Source organism: Oncorhynchus clarkii, chromosome 13 (genome assembly GCF_045791955.1).
Source record: "Oncorhynchus clarkii lewisi isolate Uvic-CL-2024 chromosome 13, UVic_Ocla_1.0, whole genome shotgun sequence".
NCBI classification, from domain to species: Eukaryota; Metazoa; Chordata; class Actinopteri; order Salmoniformes; family Salmonidae; genus Oncorhynchus; species Oncorhynchus clarkii.
In genome coordinates, this window is record NC_092159.1 from 21,213,817 (window position 1) to 21,234,829 (window position 21,013).

Below are 21,013 nucleotides of genomic sequence, written 5' to 3' on the forward strand. Positions count from 1 at the left end.
CCGTGTGAAGTGCATTTAAAAAGTGCCATTTTGAATTGCAAAATGTGTGTAAAGCAGAAAATGTGTTTAGACTTTTTGTGTGTCAGTTTAAATAATTGTGCTGTGCATGTCATTTTAGTGTGTTTGCATTTGGAAAAAACTGTAATATTACAGTTCAGCAATGTGTGTGTGTGCGCATGTGCGTGTGTGTGTGTGTGTGTGCGTGCCTGGCTGCGCGTGCATGCATGTGTCTAAGCATTTTGTCCTTTTGCTGACCACCTATCTCACAGTCTTATATTAATTCCAGGACAGTCTGTGATCTGCCTTTAGCTGAGTTCAAGTGTACAGTACTAGGATCCATAGGGAACTGAGAGAGAACACAGTGAAAGTCTGCCAGGAAACAAACAGTAGAAAGTGATGGCAAAGCAAAGGGTTGGGGGGTAGAAACACCCACACACAAATCAATGCACGTAGACACAAGGAAACACACACACTTACATTCCATCCTTCCCTTGGCCGTGTGTGTGTGTGTGTGTGTGTGTGTGTGTGTGTGTGTGTGTGTGTGTGTGTGTGTGTGTGTGTGTGTGTGTGTGTGTGTGTGTGCGTGTGTGTGTGTGTGTGTGTGTGTGTGTGTGTGTGAAAGAGAGAGAGAGAGAGAAAGAGACAGAGAGAGAGAAAAGGTTGGCAGCAGTCCCAATAAGCGGCCACATTCTCTCCCTCTGGCCAAACAGCAGAAAGAATAGAGAGATACAGTTCCTATAGAACATCACCAAACAAGAACAGCATAGAGGGGTGTGTGTGTGTCTGTCTGTGTGTGTGTGTTGTTTACTATATTTGCCACAGGTAGTAGTTGGGTGAGGGAGGTTGCATTTGTGAATAAATTAAAAGGAGAGTTTGGAACGGTGACGATGCTTTGGCATGTGGCAGTGTGTGTGTGTGTATGTGCGGTGCACGCCAGTTTGTGTGTGTGTACAGTACATATGTGTGGCCCAGTGTGTGTCAGAGAGAGTCCATGCTGCAGAGTATCTGTCCAGATGCTCGTGGCAAGGGGTGACCTCAGCTCTGCCAGTCAGACAGTCTGGCCCTGTGGCACAAACACACAAACACACACACACACACACACACACACACACACACACACACACACACACACACACACACACACACACACACACACACACACACACACACACACACACACACACACACACACACACACACACACGCCAGTGAAGGGCACACAAACGTCCAAAACACACATGCACTAGCATGCCAAAGTCATATACTGACTAGAGGGCATTTAAACTTCCCAAACAGCTAGTGAAAGAGGAGCTACACAAAAGTATGTGGACACCTGCTTGTCGAAAATCTCATTCCAAAATCATTGGCATTAATATGGTGTTGGCCATCCCTTTTCTGCTTAAACAGCCTCCACTCTTCTGGGAAGAGATGTTGGAACATTGCTGAGGGGACTTTCTTCCATTCAGCCACAAGAGCATTAGTGAGGTTGGACACTGATGTTGGAAGATTAGGCCTGACAGTTGGCGTTCAAATTCATCCCACAGGTTTTGGATGGGGTTGAGGTCAGGAATCTGTGCAGTCAAGCTCTTCCACACCGATCTCGATAAACCATTTCTGTATGGACCTCCATTTGTGCATGGGGGCATTGTCATGCTGAAACAGGAAAGGGCCTTCCCCAAACTGTTGTCACAAAGTTGGAGGAACAGATTCTGTTGGAAGCACAGAATCGTCTAGAAAGTCATTGTATGTTGCAGCGTTAATTTCCTTTCACTGGAACTAAGGAACCATGAAAAACAGCCCCAGACCATTATTCCTCCTTCACCAAACTTTACATTTGGCACTATGCAATCGGGCAGGTACTGTTCTCCAGGCATCCGCCAAACCCAGATTTGTCCGTCGGACTGCCAGATGGTGAAGCATGATTCATCACTCCAGAGTCCACCATTCCAGCCGACGCTTGGCATTTTGCATGGTGATCTTAGGCTTGTGTGCGGCTGCTTGGCCATGGAAACCCATTTCATGAAGCTCCTGACGAACAATTCTTATGCTGACATTGCTTCCAGAGGCAGTTTGGAACTCGGTAGTGAGTGTTGCAACCGAGGACAGACAATTTGTATGCGCTTCAGCACTCAGCGGTCCCGTTCTGTGAGCTTGTGTGGCCTACCACTTCGCGGCTGAGCCGTTGTTGCTCCTAGACGTTTCCACTTCACAATAACAGCACTTACAGTTTACCGGGGCAGCTCTAGCAGGGCAGGAATTTTAGGAACTGACTTGTCGGAAAGGTGGCATTCCATGACGGTGCCACGTTGAAAGTCATTGAGCTCTTCAGTACAGGCCATTCTATTGCCAGTGTTTCTCTAAGGAGATTGCATGACTGTGTGCTCGATTTTATACATCAATCAGCAACGGGTGTGACTGAATAGCCGAATTTGAAGAGGTGTCCACATTTTCCCCTGAATCATTCCACTGCTTATTTTAAATCCAATGTATATTTCAACCTGTATAACTCAGGGTCTCCATTCTCATGGCTGTAACATGGTAACACTGTACTACTTACTATATTATGATAGTGCTATAAGTGTTGCCTGAAGAACTAAATGCATCTCCTCAGTTATGCTGCATAAAAACAATATTTTTAAATGCAGTTGTTCTGTTCTGAATATATATTGAAACTTTACCCCAGGACGTATAAATCAAACACATATATCACACACGCACACGCACACACACAATGACATTAGCTGAGGTGGGGAAGTAATTTTAAGCCAATGTTGAGCCCTGTATATCAGGCAACACAGCAGAATGTAAAACCTTATTACAGTAGCATCATCACACATAATGAGATCAAAGATGCAATCTGTATATACTCTTTAATCTGTGTGTATGAGATAGAGGAGAGAGAGAAAGAGTCCGGGAGAGAAATGGAGAAAGAGTATTGCATGTGAAAAATGGAGAAAGAGATAGAAAGAGAAATCGAGAAAATATAATATTGTGTAAGAATAATGTGTAAGAATAATGCGTAAGAGAATTAGTGAGAGAAACAAAGAGAGGAAGAGGAGGTAGCTGTCGATGGTCATTTGCAGTCCTCCTTGTTAACCACTGACTGTACTGTTTAATGACGCCTGCTCTGTCCTTGGGTGTTATTGAGGGGACTGCTGGGGCCAATGATGTATATAAACCCTGGATTGCTGATGTTATGTATTGGCCATTGAGAGTCTTTGAAGCCACCGGTCGGCAATATTGGGACTCCCAGTAGGAGCAGTCCTCCATAGGCATGAATGGAATTCTAAAGTATTTCACTTAAATGTATTTTATTTTTTTCAAAATGTTCTCCTCTTTTTCTCCCCAATTTCGTCATTTCCAATTGGTAGTTACAGTCTTGTCCCATCACTGCAACTCCCGTACGGACTCGGGAAAGGTGAAGGTCGAGAGCCGTGCGTCCTCCGAAACAACAAACCCGCCAAGCCGCACTGCTTCTTAAAACAATGCACGCTTAACCCGGAAGCCAACAATGTGTCGGAGGAAACACTGTACACCTGGTGACCGTGTCAGCGTGCATGCGCCCGGCCCGAAACAGGAGTCACTAGAGCGCGATGGGACAAGGACATCCCGGCCAGACAAGCCCTCCCCTAACCCGGACGATGCTGGGCCAATTATGCATCGCCTCATGGGTCTCCCGGTCATGGCCGGCTGCGACACAGCCCCGGTATCGAACCAGGATCTGTAGTAATACAGCTAGCAGTTCCTTCGACCGCTGCTCCTCTTGGGAGTCCAACACTTAAGGACAAGGACAAAATTACATGTATTTAATGTTGTTGTTGTGGGGTCAGTAACATTAGTCATCTCTAAAAAACTATACTTGAAGGATTTAAAAAATAAAACATTTATTTTAAAAGTTTGCATGAAGCTGCGTGTAATAGAATAAACGTGGCATTTCTATAGCTTCCAAAATATTGTTTACAATGGTGAGGGCGCTGTGGAGGCGCGTGCCAAAACGGAGTGGCTTCAACACAGCGCCCCCTTATCAGTCCTCTAGTGTATTTATAAATAATTGGCTGAGCTGGGCTGTCTACAGTACCACCATCCAGACTGGTGACTGCTGCTCTCAGCTGGACGTCTATGGACCATAACCAGTCACAACATCATCATGCCAAAGCCAGTGGAGGATAAGCAGTCTACCTCCTCTTCAATCTCTCCAACTGAGAATTGTTATTCCATCCATCCATCTGCTTTTCAAGCTGGTCATCACTTAATCTCTCTCTCTCTCTCTCTCTGTCTCTCACCCCCATATTCTCTCCATCCTCATTTTGATTTTCAACTTTCAAACTTTAAGCTGTCTAAAATGCCTCCACTAAAAGTACAACCAAGCATGAGGGTGATGTACTGTACTGAACACATGATAGATCAGCAGCATTCACTATTGATACCATCGATATTTTCATACATGGCTTGGCAAGAGTGGATCCAGAGCTGCAATTCAGCAATATGGTTTTATTTTGAGCGCTTATCTTTGATCCAGGTCAGTGCTGATCTAGGATCAGGTCCCCCCTGTTCATGTAACCTTACTCATTGTGATCTAAAAGGCTAAATGGATCCTAAATTAGCACTTCAACACTTAATACATACAGCCTCTTGTATTCTGTACAGAAACAGAGTGACAGACTGAAAGAAAGGTGTTTTCTCATACCATCACTTAGTGTATATTAATGGGTTCCTATGAGGGCCAGAGGCAAGACGCTGCTCCCATTAATATATTAGTTACAGAGAGCTGCTGCTTATCTCTCTCTCTCCCTCTGCCTATCTCTCAATCTCCCTCACAGAATGCACAGAACACAAATAGCTAGTCCCTTTCAGTATGAATGATATGTACATACTGCAGGCTGTTGTACTGGTAGAGGATTTAAATGTTTAACAATGCTCCATACATCACACCAAGGGCATGTGGATGGCGATTTATCAAAGGAGAGTCATCTTGAAATCCCCATTGAGGAAATAAAGTAAAGGCACTTATGGATCAATTAGTTAACATATAAAGTGGTGTTATCATATGACCAAGTACAATACAGTACAGTGATTGTACAGTCAGATAAAGAATGCTTATACTGTATGGGCCAGGAGTTATTCCTGACCACGTAATCTTTTCAAGGAAAACTCTTGGCCCTAGTTATAGTACACAAATAAAAATGCTCTCGAGTGCCTAAAAGGGTTCGTCAGCTGTTACTATAGGAGAAGCCTTTGAAGAACCCTTTTTGGATCTAGGTAGAACCCTTTTGGTCCAGGTTTCGGTCCTTTTTGTTTCAGGTAGAATACTTTTGGGTTCCATGTAGAACCTTTTCCACAGAGGGTTCTACATGGAACCCGAAAGGGTTCTACCTAGAACCAAAAAGGGTTATCCTATGGGGACGGTCAAAGAACCCTCTTGGAATCGCTTTTTTCTAAGAGTGTATATGGTATTGGACATTGTTGATTGACTCCTTTGTCTTCTGTTGGCAGTCCAATTCCATTGCATTGTGTTAGCTTTTGTCAATCATCAAAAACTCACTACAGTTCTCCCTTTGGAATATACAGTATTTCATTCAGACATCTATCATGACAGAGCGCACCGTGTAATTACCATGTCACAGCAACGGCACAGTCTTGGTTGTCACAAACAGTGAATCTTCACTTTAAACCACAGCTTGTCATAATGTTTTATCACATCACATTAGAATAGTGGAGGATGTCTGTCATCTAGGAACTTATGGTTTTCAAGTGTAATGAGTTACAGCTCAAAAGATGCAAGCCACCATTTAAAAACCCATAGTGACAGCGGTGTGTGGTATTTTGTTGGGACAGTGTATTGCACTCTGCTTATAAATGGTAATACACTAACCCTAACCCCACCAAAACCCCAATGAGATCCTCTTACAGTATCCCTCCCAAGTAGAGGATTAAGGTATGTTGTGGTAACATCTGTTTTGGATTAACACACACACATAAACAAGGTTAAAACTACTGGGAGCAAGTATAGTGAAGTGCTGTGAAGAAATGTATCGCTGAATTGTATCCATCTCTCACAGTCAAAGACAAACTCAAAGACAATATGTGGGAGAATATTTCAATATTATATGGCTTCCTTGAATATAATAGAATTCCTCTCTTAAAAGAAGGCTTTAATGTAGCATGTAATAAAATAAAAGTGTCAACAGATACCAGCCCATTTCCTTCAGCTAGCCTAATGCTACACACCCCTCATTAGATAAATCACAACACTACAAGCCATGCCATGTCCCTTCACCTTCCATTAGGCTGCATGCCAGCAAGACATCGTGGATCAATACCTTTGACTAGCAATTACCTCTCCATCCATCAGAGAGCGATTTCAGGGTAAGTCCCAAATGCCACCCTACTCCTATATAATGCACTATGGTTCAGTCCCAAATGGCATCCTATTCCTATAATAATGCACTATGGTTCAGTCCCAAATTGCATCCTATTCTCTATAAAGTGCACTACCTTTGCTGATCATCAGTATGTGTGGGCTGTGATAACAGTGTGAGTGATGGGGTATGTGTGGGCTGTGATAGCAGGGTGAGTGATGGGGTATGTGTGGGCTGTGATAGCAGGGTGAGTGATGTGGTATGTGTGGGCTGTGATAGCAGTGTGAGTGATGTGGTATGTGTAGGCTGTGATAGCAGGGTGAGTGATGTGGTATGTGTGGGCTGTGATAGCAGGGTGAGTGATGTGGAATGTGTGGGCTGTGATAGCAGGGTGAGTGATGTGGTATGTGTGGGCTGTGATAGCAGGGTGAGTGATGTGGAATGTGTTGGCTGTGATAGCAGGGTGAGTGATGTGGTATGTGTGGGCTGTGATAGCAGTATGAGTGATATGGTATGTGTGGGCTGTGATAGCAGTATGAGTGATATGGTATGTGTGGGCTGTGATAGCAGGGTGAGTGATGTGGTATGTGTGGGCTGTGATAGCAGTATGAGTGATATGGTATGTGTGGGCTGTGATAGCAGTATGAGTGATGTGGTATGTGTGGGCTGTGATAGCAGTATGAGTGATATGGTATGTGTGGGCTGTGATAGCTGGGTGAGTGATGTGGAATGTGTGGGCTGTGATAGCAGGGTGAGTGATGTGGTATGTGTGGGCTGTGATAGCAGTATAAGTGATATGGTATGTGTGGGCTGTGATAGCAGGGTGAGTGATGTGGTATGTGTGGGCTGTGATAGCAGTATGAGTGATATGGTATGTGTGGGCTGTGATAGCAGGGTGAGTGATGTGGTATGTGTGGGCTGTGATAACAGGGTGAGTGATGTGGTATGTGTGGGCTGTGATAGCAGGGTGAGTGATGTGGAATGTGTGGGCTGTGATAGCAGGGTGAGTGATGTGGTATGTGTGGGCTGTGATAGCAGGGTGAGTGACATGGTATGTGTGGGCTGTGATAGCAGGGTGAGTGATGTGTGCTGCTAGTCAGTCCAGTCCAAACTAGCTTAGGCAATAACTGGTACTGCATATGGTTACAGTGACTTAACATCAACCTCTTTAAAGGTTACCTCTAACCATCTATATGCAGACAGAAGACCATTGCTTGAGTTATTCCATGGACTGCACAATTCTGAAGAACTATGGACCCATAAAAGCTATTATCATTGAGATGACTAATAGGATCTCTACGGCTATTATGACAAGCCATAAGTCTGTAGCACAGTATTCTCAATGCGTTTCCACCTCAACACGCCTCCTTCACAGTATGCTCCAGCAGTGCCCACACAGTAAATATCCCTTCTCTCTCTTTCCCTTTTCTCTCTGTCTTTTTCTCTCTCTCTGTATGTCTCTCTATCTCTATTTCTACTGCTCCTCTCCATAACGCTTTATTTATCCTCTCTCTCTGTCTCTCTCTCTCTGTCTTCTTAAATCCGAGCATGAAATTAATGCAGTGGCTGATGGGGCACAGTCCTCCCTCGATTCTCATTTGAAATGCTAATGTGGATAGAGGGATGAGAAAAATAGAGAGAGAGGCGAGAGCGTGAGAGAGCTAGAGAGAGAGAGAGAGAGATAGAAAGAGAGAGGAAAAGGGTGAGAGAGAAAGCACGAAGCAAGGAGAGCGAGAGAGAGAGAAAGAGAGAGAGAGAGAGAGAGAGAGACGAGCGCCTGCGCGAGTTCGATCACAAATCAGAGACCCCTATGATGACACACCAAACGCATTTGAAGGATCCCGGGAAAATAGCAGAAATAGGCTTTTGAAGGCTACAGTCCAAGATATGTCTACCAATGGTACGACTGCTGTCGGCATCCAAAGATCAGCAAATTTGAATAAACTCTTGGAGGTAATGACAAGAGCAGTTTAAGCTGCCTATCAATCATTGTTTTTGCAGCCAGGGGTGTATTCATTACGGAAACTGTTTAGCGATTGAGAACCAACCGGAAGCAAAAAGAGAGTTTCTATTGAACAAATTCTGGTAGGTCCTCCCTATTTCATTCTGTTTCCTTCTGTTTAAGAAACGTTTTGCAACAGAATCAGAGTAATGAATAAGACCCAGTGGACAGCCAGTGAAAAGTGTGCTTTTGCAACAGCTGCATGGTGCGGATCCCAGCCTATGGAATAAAAGGTTGTGCTCAATACTGTGAAAAGGGAGTTTGATTTAAGAAGACCACGAGTGGGGTTTTTATTTTCTTCATGGACAATTATTCGGTAGTGCTCAAAGCATGCCATTCCGAGAGCAACATTTATTTTTTAACTCCTTTTTGACAAAAAAATATCAAAAACCAATTAGGCTAATTAGTCCTTGGTTTCTGGGTTGTGCTCAGGTAAAACAATTTGGCTAATCTATATTTCACTATTTCCAAGCCTTATTCCTGAAGATCAAGGGGTATTACATTAATTGGAATGACTGGAAATCTGACAGACTCCATTGTTGTTTTAATTGAAAAGATAGATTATTGTTCTTCCACACTGATCTCAACTAACCATGCCTATATGGACCTCGTTTAGTGCAAGGGTGCTATTGTCTGGAACTAAGGGTCCTAGCCCGAACCATGAAAACAGCCCAGACCATTATTCCTCCTCCACCAAAATGTTCCGGGCATCCACCAAACCCAGATTTGTCCATCGGACTGCCAGATGGTGAGGCGTGATTCAATACTCCAAAGAATGCGTTTCCATTGCTTCAGAGTCCAATGGCAGCGAGCTTTACACCACTCCAGACGATGCTTGGCATTGCGGAAGGTGATTGTAGGCTTATGTGCAGCTGCTCGGCCATGGAAACCCATTTCATGAAGCCCCCGACAAACATTGAAAGTCACTGAGCTCTTCAGTAAGGCCATACTACTGCCAATGTTTGTCTATGGAGATTACATGGCTGTGTGCTTGATTTTATACACCTGTCAGCAACGAGTGTGGCTGAAATAGCCAAATCCACTAATTTTAAGGGGTTTCCACATACACTATATATATAAAAGTATGTCAACTCTAACATAGATTTATCCTGCAATATATGTCTTTCAAATGGTAATATACATTGTTCTAATGCCTCTTAAGCAGGTAGACATTTATTGGGATTAGTTTTGTCCTTGAGGCAGAACTGTGCGATTTCTGCTAGATGGGCCAGATGCAAAGTCAAAATTGTCTATATGATAAAAATGTATGAAAACATAAATGAGCTTTTTGGTCTTATTTAAGGTTAGAGCTAGGCATTAGGGTTAGCAGTGTGTTTAAGGTTAGGGTTGTATTACTTTGTGGCTGTGCCAGGTACTAACCTTTGCCTCTTACAGTTTTTCTCAATTGCTAAAACACTAAAACCCATTGGCTGAACAAAGTTCTCAGTTGCCTGGACTCATTTAGCTAATTATGCAGTCTGTTGTCAATACCTTAAACCATTTCACATGGTAAAACACAATTTGCAGATCTCACTTAAGACTTTTCAGCAAAACTCTAAACACATTCTCATTCTCAAAACACATTCTGCACTCTAATGCACATGTCATCCATACTGGTAAACACAAGTGGCAACAATCAAATACAAATAGAGAACACATGTCATTGATTGAACACAACCACTCAAAATTGATTTAACCTGTTTCAAATGATGTGACACAACCAATATAAGCCAGTTCAGAGAGCAAACAGGTTGTTGAAGGTGGGAAGGAGAAAGTCTGAGAATGGATAGAAGAAACAATGTGAGAGGACGAGGACGAGTGCGTATGCGAGCTGGGCGACGAGGCGGAAGAGGAGGAGGAGGGCAAGAAAGAGGAGGATGAAGAGGAAGACAAAGAGTGGAAATATCTGATGAAATTCGAGCAACAGTTAAAGACCATGTTCTTGTCCATAGTCTGACAATGAGGGAAGCAGGACTTAGAGTGCAACCCAATTTGAGCCGATTTTCTGTGTCCACCATAGTAAGGACATTCAGAGAAGAGAACAGGTACAGTATACTACTGTATTTTTGTAATTGCAAATTTACTATACTACACTATATGCAGCTGTTTCAATAGGCATTTGTAAAGTGAATCACTGTATGTATTGTACTGCATGAATATGTTTTGTAACTGCACAACTACTTTTTGTAGAATTGCAAGGCTGCCACATGCAGGTGGAAGGACAGCTATATTCACTCGGGAGCAAGAGGCCGTTATAGTTGGCATGGTCCTTCAAGATAATGCAATACGACTCAGAGAAATCCAGGAACGAGTGATACAAGACAACACACACTTCCAGGGAATCGACAGTGTGAGCATTTCCACAATTGACCGTGTCCTCCATCGTAACAGGATGCGAATGAAACAAGTATACAGAGTACCTTTTGAGCGCAATTCACCAAGGGTGAAAGAACTGCGAGCTCAGTATGTGCAAGTAAGTGTACATTCAGAAACATTTACTGTAATCCAGATTGTCTACAGTACTAACACATACTATGTGAATGACATTACTCTTCAGTACATACAATGTATGTGAATCAGAAGCCTAATTGTACTCTACAGTATAGCACTGTCTCTGTACGACTTACAAAATCCTACATACAGTATATTGTATTTCTACACAGACAATATTTGACTTGGAATCCTTGGACAGACCCCATGAGTTCATCTTTGTCAATGAAGCAGGCTTCAATCTAACAAAGAGGAGAAGGAGAGGCCGAAACATGATTGGACGGCGGGCCATTGTTGAAGTCCCTGGTCAACGAGGTGGCAATGTCACAATCTGTGCTGCTATCAGCAACCATGGTGTTCTACATCACCATGTTACACTAGGGCCATATAACACCCAGCACCTTCTAAGATTTATTGCCAATCTAAGAGATATTTTATTTGAGCAGCAGGTTCAAGAGCAGCAGGGTCAAGAGCCAAATGAGAATCCCATTCCCACCTATGTGATAGTGTGGGACAATGTCAGTTTCCACCGAGCTGCTCAGGTAAGGGAATGGTTTAACATCCATGGGCAGTTTATGAACTTGTACCTCCCTCCATACTCGCCTTTCCTGAATCCAATTGAGGAGTTTTTCTCCTCTTGAAGATGGAAAGTGTATGATAGACAACCCTACGCCAGAGTAAACCTGCTGCAAGCCATGGATTTAGCCTGTGGTGATATAGGTGAGGAATCATGTCAGGGCTGGATACGGCACACAAGAGGCTTCTTCCCCCGTTGCCTCAGGAGAGACAATAGTGCTTGTGATGTCAATGAAGTGCTCTGGTCTGACCCAGCCCAAAGACAAGAAGAAGCACATTGATCACGTTTACTCCTTTGATTTTTGTCCCTTTTAGTATTGTATACTTTAGTACAGTGCATTGTAGGCTGTATACTGTACAATGGACAAATTGTATGGCCCTAAAGATTGCGCTTTCCATTTATTAACAGTACTGACTGCTCAATAGATTTTGACTGGTTGCAGGTTCATATCAACAAAGAACAAGAATTGTAGTATCACAGAGACAAAGGACAAGTTTGTGAGATGCAGGGTACAGTACTGTAAAAATAGGGGTACAAGGAGGAGGAAGAACAAAAAACAAAATTGCAAAAAGCAGAGTAGTAATTTCTGATCAATTTTGAGCTACTATGATAGAACATGTTTTCGTTCATCAAAAGACAATGCCGGAAAAAGATGAATATTTTTTTAGATTAAAAATGTACTTCTTCCTGAGAATTGTATGTTTTGAACAATGTGTTAGCTATTTTTCGGGATATTGTTTACTGACTGCTTGAGCGTGTATATCATTTTGATCACTTTGTTTATGATTTGAGAGCAGTGTTTGATTTTGAACACAGGTAAAACTATTTTGAGGCGAATGTTTCATTTTGCGAGAGGAGTCAGAGGTTATGTAAATAGTGCTTGAAGAGATGAGGTTTTGTGTTTAATGTTTTCAGGAAATGGAGCAAGGTTTCAGAAATTGTGTTTTAGCGATTGAAAACTGTAATGGGAAAGTAATCTAAAAGTAACCGAAAATAATCAGATTACATTACTGAGTTAGGGTAATCCAAAAGTTACATTACTGATTATAATGTTGGACAAGTAACTAGCAACTGTAAAGGATTACATTTAGAAAGTAGTCTACCCAACCCTGCAACCACCACATATCCTTGCATACCTATTCAAGTAAAAATACTTTGAGTTGCATCCATTGAGTTGCATGCTAATCTGCTAGCATGATAATTCCAAAGTGGAATTCATTGCTAATCTTTTGGCATGCTAATTGCACTGGTGGAATGTCTGTGTAATCCATGCAGTCCTAATGAGGACAAGCGTCTTAAGGCAGAGAGGGATATCTCAGCTCAGTGTGGCTCAGAATCAGTACCAGTAAGAGGGGTGTGGAGGGCATTCTTTTGGGGGGCTGAAGTGGGTCTCTGGGGGGTCTAAATTTCCAGTTTGTCCATGTTTTAAGAACCAATCATGCCCTCAGAACACAGTTGACTCTTTAAAACACCAACAAGCTCAGTCCCTACTCCCTATGCGTCAGTAAAGTTTACGGTTCCTTGAACTCTGTTCACTTTATTAGCCATTTTTGGGAATTAGATTGGCTTATTTTGAGCTATTGCAAAGAGACAATGACATGTGCAATCCATACTGACACGGATGACCCGGAATGACCAGACACATAGACTACATCATAAACTCTGACATCTAATAGTGTAGAAATGTCTGATATGCGATGCTATGTGGGTACGATACGCAACATTGTACTAGCTCCTATATACCAGTGGCAGTTTTAAACTTCAACAGGAGTGGTGGTAGATATGACTCTGTTGTTGTTACCCTGCTAGTGCCACTGTGTAGGGAGGGGGTCCCACTCTTTTTGCTCTGACCTGATTGTGTAAACCAGGCTTGTCAATTACAGGAGCCTGCTTTCCCCCTGATCTGCTATCTCTCTACCCCTACCTCCCTGCTGCACATCTAGACCAAGCTCTCATCACACACACACACACATACACACACACACACACAGTCTTTATCACTCTCTCCTCCCCTGCAATGCTCAGCGCACCAGCCTCATCTGTCTCTCTGTTTTATCTGCCTTCCCCCTCTGTGTGTGTGTGTGTGTGTGTGTGTGTGTGTGTGTGTGTGTGTGTGTGTGTGTGTGTGTGTGTGTCTGTGTGTGTGTGTGTGCACTCGCTCAGCACAGTATCCATTTGAGTGAACAGGCTAATAAATCCTGTGTACCTCCTCTTATACTAATGAGGTGGATGACACACTTCTCCTTCTCCTATCTCTCTCTCTCTCTTAGTTTCTCTCTAGAGGCTGCACTGGAGCACAAGGATTCTGGGATTCTGTCTCCTCACAATGGCAACCAAGTTTTCCCTCCGCAAACCTCTTTAGTCCAGAGCTCAGCTGGAACACTGGATAACAACCCCACTGTCCCAGAAAACTACACTCTCCCACCCAAACTAACCCCCAAAACATCAATACAAAAACAATGTACACTATCTTGCTCGTCAAGAGAAAAGCTATTCACAATGTACTTACAAATAGTTCCAAACTTGTCCTGCGAATGTATATACGTTCAGCTACAGGTAGAGTCCCTGTTCACCACAACTACCTGTGCCTATACCAGGTATGAGACACCAAACATCTCCCAGCATCTAGTGTAACAGATTGAGTAGACACTAGAGGAGGGAGACGTGAACGTGATCAAATTATACATGACCATCTGACAGTTGGCCGCAAGTCAGCCCCTGGAACTGGAACCATCTTTATCTAGGACCAGGCCAACTCACACATACACACATTTACACACACATACACACCTACATTGAGTGTAGGGTAGTAAGGGAACTCTATAAGTTGGGCCCCGTAACCATTCCACCCATGACCATGGTGATGACATTTTCTCTTTGGAACATGGTACGAACAACAAACTATTCACATGTATCAGGTCAGCTGTAAATCAACCAGACACTATAGCCTCTGTGTGAGCGTGTGTGTGTTTGTGTGTGGTGGATTTATAGCTTCAACTGTATGGGGGAATTCAGTCAACTTCAGTTTAACTACTACATATACCACCAAGGTCATACAGTTCCATTGCCTTGTGAATGAGACTACCTTAGTTCAATGACATTTCCAGTGAAGGAGAGAGAGGCATTTTGTAATGTCAGAGTCACTTTACAAAAGCTATTGATGGCAGGAGACAGAAATGTATTAAATTACCCGCTTTGTATATATTTCAAGAGCACATATATATATATATATATATATATATATATACTGTATATTTCTCCATGTGGATAATGACATGGCATTTGCAGAGGAAGCCTTGGAAGAAAAACGCTCTCAATCTGGGTATTCACAGAGAGGGCTTACATAAAAGGATACACAGACATAATAAAATACAAAAGATGTATGTCTTTATCCTATCCTTTATCCTGTAACTCTCAGAAATGGAGTGAAAGTACTACTCTGTAACTGTGTAACACTGATGCCATATCAAGATGTGAGAAAACAGAACAGCAAAACATTCATTAGTTAATACCTACTGACCTTAAACCAATGCATTAACATTGCTTACATAAAAAGAGAGACCCCTGGCCTAGTGTTGTGGTAGAAAGCGTTACCACACTATATCTTGTTTCCCCAGAGATGACCCGGCGAGTGGGACATTACAATGACACATACTGTAACACCTAATATGGGGATCCTCCTCTCCAGTGCAGACCTGGGTTCAAATACATTGAGCATTTGCTCTAGCCTGCCTAGAGTGCCAGATGGAAATGATTCTAAATAATATTTGAACCCAGGTCTGCTCCAGTGTGGTGAAACCTTTGGGGGCATCTCTTGGAAACAATGTTATAGACTGTACACCACTCATGACATAATAAGCCAATTATCTTAGTTTACTGACCTTAAACGAGAGAGAAGCTGTGAAACAAAGGCCATGTCTACAGAATGGGGCTGGGCTGGGGAGAATCTGGGCCAGCTACTGTGACTACTCTTTGGCAATGGAATGGATAAAGTACGCCACCCTCTGGTCACATGAGGTACTTACGCTGAAAAACTGTACTCTGTAATCACACAAAAATGTTATGAAATTTAACTTTGAAGTAAACTACTAGGCCTACAATAAAATCTAAATAAGTAATGTTGGCAAAGACATACATTTTTAAAGGTATGGTGCAACTCACTATACTATATTTGATGTGATGCCTAAGAAGCACTGACTGTATTTTCACTGTGTGCTTTTGCTGTTGAACACTGCCTCCTTGTGGATGAAAAAGAGAAGACACTCAAGCTGACACTCTTGGATGTCCTTTGGGTGGTGGATCCATTCTTGATACACAGGGGAAACTGTTGAGTGTGAAAAACCCAGCAGCGTTGCAGTTCTTGACACACTTAAACCAGTGCGCCTGGCACCTACTACCATACCCAATTCAAAGGCACTTACATTTTTTGTCTTGCCCTCTGAATGGCACACATACACAATCCACATCTCAAATGTCTCAAGGCTTAAAAATCCTTCTACACTGATTGAAGGGGATTTAACAAGTGGCATCAATAAGGGATCAGAGCTTTCATTGATTGTTTGGTATACTCAGTGTATAAACCTTGACAGCGTCCCAAATGATACCCTACTCCCTTTATAGAGCACTACTTTTGACCAAGGCCCATAGAGCTCTACTCAAAAGTACTGCACTAAGGAATAGGATGGCATTTGTGAAGCAGACATCCCCTGTTAATCCATTGTGTGAGAGTTTGCCTTGACTCTGGCTAGAGTTTATGTCCGGATTCACGTGCTGACATTAATCTAGGTTGATCCACCGCGCAGAGAGAGAAAAGACCGTGTAAAAATGTAACCACATTATGGGTTTGATTTGGGATGAAGGGCTTAGAAAGTCAAAGCTCCCATGTTACAAGAAAACAACATAGTTTGAGAGTTTCACGTAACTTTTGACTGAAAAGAGGGGTGTACAACTATAGAGGCTGGCCTGGCGAAGGGCACACACGCATTATATACCTGGTAGTAGTAACCGTTGTCGGTCTCATAGGGACGCCGTGTGATACTGCGAGCTCCCAGTGTGGTCTTCAGGATCCCCTCACAGCCTGAAAGAGAGACGGGGAGAAGGTGTTCTATACATACTGTATAGAATAACATGGCATTCTTTAACTCCCACTGTCTCTCCATTCCTGGGTAGCTTTTCTTTCCATCAAATGAAATCCTTGATGTGAGACCTTGTTGTTCTTGTTAGCCATTATATTAGCATAAAGTAATGAGACATCAAGACAGAAAACAACTGCCACAGTTACATGAGGTAGACTAGTTGAGCTCACAATCCATTCCCTGTAAGTATTTAGGAAACGTGAACTTCTGCACGTGTATTTACTTTTCTCCTATCTATAATTCAACACACACATATTCACACAGACAGTGAGCCAATAGTGACACGGGGGGATGAAGGAGTGCGTTGGTATGAATTAATAATTGGTTGGGAGTAGGTTAAAAACGCAGTCTTCGGCTTTGTAAGAGTGAGACATGAGGGCTCTGCTTTAACTTAGAGTGGGAGTAGACTAGTTGCAGCTTAATCTGACTAAAACAGAGCCTTCAGTCCATCATCTGTGGTTAATCTGCACCTGACATGACACCACGCATGCACCGTATTAACAAGGCAAACTCCCTGTGCCCATACCCTGCCTTAGCGTCACTGCACCATCTGTAGGTTGTGGATTTAGCCCCTGGCTGCAGTGGCTGGGCTGGGACCAGAGTAGAGGCAGGTCACTGCTAAGCATGCACACCTGATGTCAATCAATTACAATGGAGCTCTATGAGCGTTAGATGTTAGCCGTTAACGTGTCTGGCCCCAGCAATACACAACAATGTCCTGGCAGGGCTGGTTCCCCACTCATGTGTCCTGGCGGGGCTGGTTCCCCACTCATGTGTCCTGGTTGACTGGTTCCCCACTCATGTGTCCTGGTTGGCTGGTTCCCCACTCATGTGTCCTGGTTGGCTGGTTCCCCACTCATGTGTCCTGGTTGGCTGGTTCCCCACTCATGTGTCCTGGCGGGGCTTGTTCCCCACTCATGTGTCCTGGTTGGCTGGTTCCACACTCATGTATCCTGGTTGGCTGGTGCCCCACTCATGTGTCCTGGTTGGTTGGTTCCCCACTCATGTGTCCTGGTTGGCTGGTGTCCACTCGTATGTCCTGGTTGGCTAGTTCCCCACTCATGTGTCCTGGTTGGCTGGTGCCCACTCATGTGTTCTGGTTGGCTGGTGTCCACTCGTGTGTCCTGGTTGGCTAGTTCCCCACTCATGTTTCCTGGTTGGCTGGTGTCCACTCGTGTGTCCTGGTTGGCTAGTTCCCCACTCATGTGTCTTGTTTGGCTGGTGTCCACTCATGTGTCCTGGTTGGTTAGTTTCCACTCATGTGTACTGGTTGGCTGGTGTCCACTCATGTGTCCTGGTTGAAGGTGTCCACTCGTGTGTCCTGGTTGGCTAGTTCCCCACACATGTGTACTGGTTGGCTGGTGTCCACTCATGTGTCCTGGTTGGTTTGTCCACTCATGTGTCCTGGTTGGCTGGTGCCCACTCATGTGTACTGGTTGGTTGGTGTCCACTCATGTGTACTGGTTGGCTGGTGTCCACTCATGTGTACTGGTTGGTTGGTGTCCACTCATGTGTACTGGTTGGCTGGTGTCCACTCATGTGTACTGGTTGGCAGAAACAAGTCTTGAGTGTGTAGCAGGGAAAAACAAACTGACCTGGTTTACAGGGACTCTCTCTCTCTAGACAGGCCAAAGAGGAGGCCGGCCGGTCAGTTAGAGCAGTTATGATGAGTTGGCAGAAACCAGCCTTGAGTGTGTAGCAGGGAAAAACAAACTGACCATAGTGGAGATGTTAAGATTCAATCATAGGCAGGATTATCATAATGTCAATGAATGACTCACATAGCCCAAAACAGATTTTTTATTCTCTAAATTGTAGGGCTTCACTTTTGATTGACACTAACTCTCCAGCATCCTTTATGTCTCTCCACCTTCACTTTCTGATGCTGATGCACTCTTTCTTTAGCCTGGCTGACGAGACTCACGTAGTCAGTGAGGGAGAGCTGACACACTGTCTGGACAGGAGGCTGTTGTAAATGCAATATTCAAGCCGAGCTTTGATTGGCTCTCTCAGAAAAAAAAATATTCTGGTGGGTTGAGCTAGACTACTTTCTTATGAAAAATAGTACAATATTGTTTGACCATTTTGTAGGTAGGCTGCGTATGTATGAACATGTGACTCGACTCTCCTCCATGGTAACTATATGGTAACTAGGCAGTAGGAGTTACCCAGCCTCTTCAGTCCCAGCATCTATAACCTGAGTAGGAGGGTAACGGCAGAATAGTGTTGCTGAATGATGCTCTTCTGCCTCAGTGGGAAGACACCACATGCATGTATGCACGACACACACGCAAGCAGACACACGCACACACACACACCAGTAAAACTGAATTATGCAGTTGCCGATGGGTGGCTCCCTGTGCATGCCTCTCAGTCCTACCTTTGATAGCCAGCACTCCATGGCAGAATTCCTTGAAGTTGATCCTGCCCTGAGCATTGGGGTCCAAGCATTTGGCCAACTTCTTCACCTGGAGACCATGGGACAAGCAACAAAAGGATTGAACAAAATAATGAGTCATGGGTTCGGCTTCATACAATACAAAGAGAATCTATGCAAACCTACAGATGAAATGGTCAACAATCTTTTAATGTCTGACTCAGATTCTCCATGTTAAGTTGCTGACAGCTCTATCTGTCTGTCTGTGTGTATGTGTGTGTGTGTGTGTGTGTGTGTGTGTGTGTGTGTGTGTGTGTGTGTGTGTGTGTGTGTGTGTGTGTGTGTGTGTGTGTGTGTGTGTGTGTGTGTGTGTGTGTGTGTGTGTGTGTGTGTGTGTGACCTGTAGCTGTGAGCCTCCCACCACCACCTGTTCTAACAGTCCCTCTCTGAATCACTACTGAGTCACTACAACACACCTCATGTTGTTATGACCTAGAGCAAAAGTATGGCTCTTTAGACATAGAGGATCTCACTCATATAGAGCACACATTATAGAATGCATAAGACTGTGTGTGCATATATATATATATATATATACAGACATATGCATGTTGTACAACACCGCTGCAACCAACCAATACATGTCGCTCCCACCATCAACCCACATCCACATCTTTCATGTGGGCTGGGGCAGATACACAGAGGTACTGTACTGTGCTCCTGAATTATGCATTTAATGCACTTTAGATGCTGCCTGCAGCTCTTTCAACTCCTACTTTTAGACTGGGGCTGGTACAACGGTGTCATGAAATTGTAAATGCTGGAGATAGAGACCTGCTAGTGACTGAGAATGACTGTGTGAATACCAGGGAGATTGTGTGTGTGTGTGTGTGTGTGTGTGTGTGTGTGTGTGTGTGTGTGTGTGTGTGTGTGTGTGTGTGTGTGTGTGTGTGTGTGTGTGTGTGTGTGTGTGTGTGTGTGTGTGTGTGTGTGTGTGTGTGTGTGTGTGTGTGTGTGTGTGTGTGTGTGCGCGTGTGTTCATACATTTGTGTGAGTGTGTCTGAGAATGTGGTGGAAGACAGTTCTTCGACAGACCACACACATACGATGGGTCCTCTCTCCCATCTGTCCAACCTCTGATATACAGCTGTGCATCACCATCACCAGTTTTTAGTAGATTAAACTCAGTTCTGCTGGATTAGGAGGAGGAGGGGGTCAGTGTGACTGTGAGTGCGTGGATAGAGGGAGTGGACAGGATAGGTCAGAATATGGGAGCAGTGAAAGGATGATGTTGAGGTTATGTGTGGCCAGTGGGACACTGAGAGGTCCAGACAGGTTTAATCTCATCTGCATCGTGTTCTGTGTGCGTAACTCAAATCAAATGTATTCATAAAGCCTTTTTTACATCAGCAGTTGTCACAAAGTGCTTATACAGAAACCCAGCCAAAAAACCCAAACATCAAGCAATGCAGATGTAGAAGCACAGTGGCTAGGAAAAACTCCCTAGAAAGGCAGGAACCTAGGAAGAAACCTAGAGAGGAACCAGGCTCTGAGAGGTGGCCAGTCCTCTTCTGGCTGTGCCGGATGGAGATTATAAGAGTACATGGCCATTAAGGCCAAATTGTTCTTCAAGATGTTTCAAACATTCATAGATGACCATCAGTGTCAAATAATATAGTGGCCCATATGTGGTCTAATAAAACTATTGAGGGCTTTGGGGAAATTGTTAAGATGAAAAGATTTAGCTTCATCGAGCTGCCTCTTTCTCAAATGCTCATTTAATTTTGAACTAAGGTAGTTCAAACATTAGAATTCAGGGTCCATATTGACCTATTCACTACATCTGCTGAGGGGAGTGTTGATACTACATGCATAGTTGAACACCCACACTACCTACTATTAATTTCACCCCTTTTTAACCCCTATCCACATCATCAAGCGGTACCGGAGCACCAAATCTAGGTCCAAAAGGCTCCCCCAAGCCATAAGACTGCTGAACAATTAATCAAATGGACACCCAGACTTTGTTTTTACACTGCTACTACTCGCTGTTTATCATCTATGCATAGTCAC

The 21,013-nt window shown here is 43.7% G+C and overlaps 1 protein-coding gene across 1 annotated transcript in view; it reads right to left on the reverse strand.

Annotated features, from left to right (window-relative positions):
* LOC139424567 (rab11 family-interacting protein 4A-like) overlaps positions 1 to 21,013 on the reverse strand; it is an 82,171-nt gene that overhangs the window by 59,106 nt on the left and 2,052 nt on the right. The window contains exons 2-3 of the mRNA XM_071176543.1: positions 18,944 to 19,031; positions 16,420 to 16,505 (exon numbers count right to left, since the gene is read on the reverse strand). Of these exons, the coding sequence (XP_071032644.1) occupies positions 16,420 to 16,505; positions 18,944 to 19,031 (174 nt within the window). The remainder of the gene's footprint in view (positions 1 to 16,419; positions 16,506 to 18,943; positions 19,032 to 21,013) is intronic.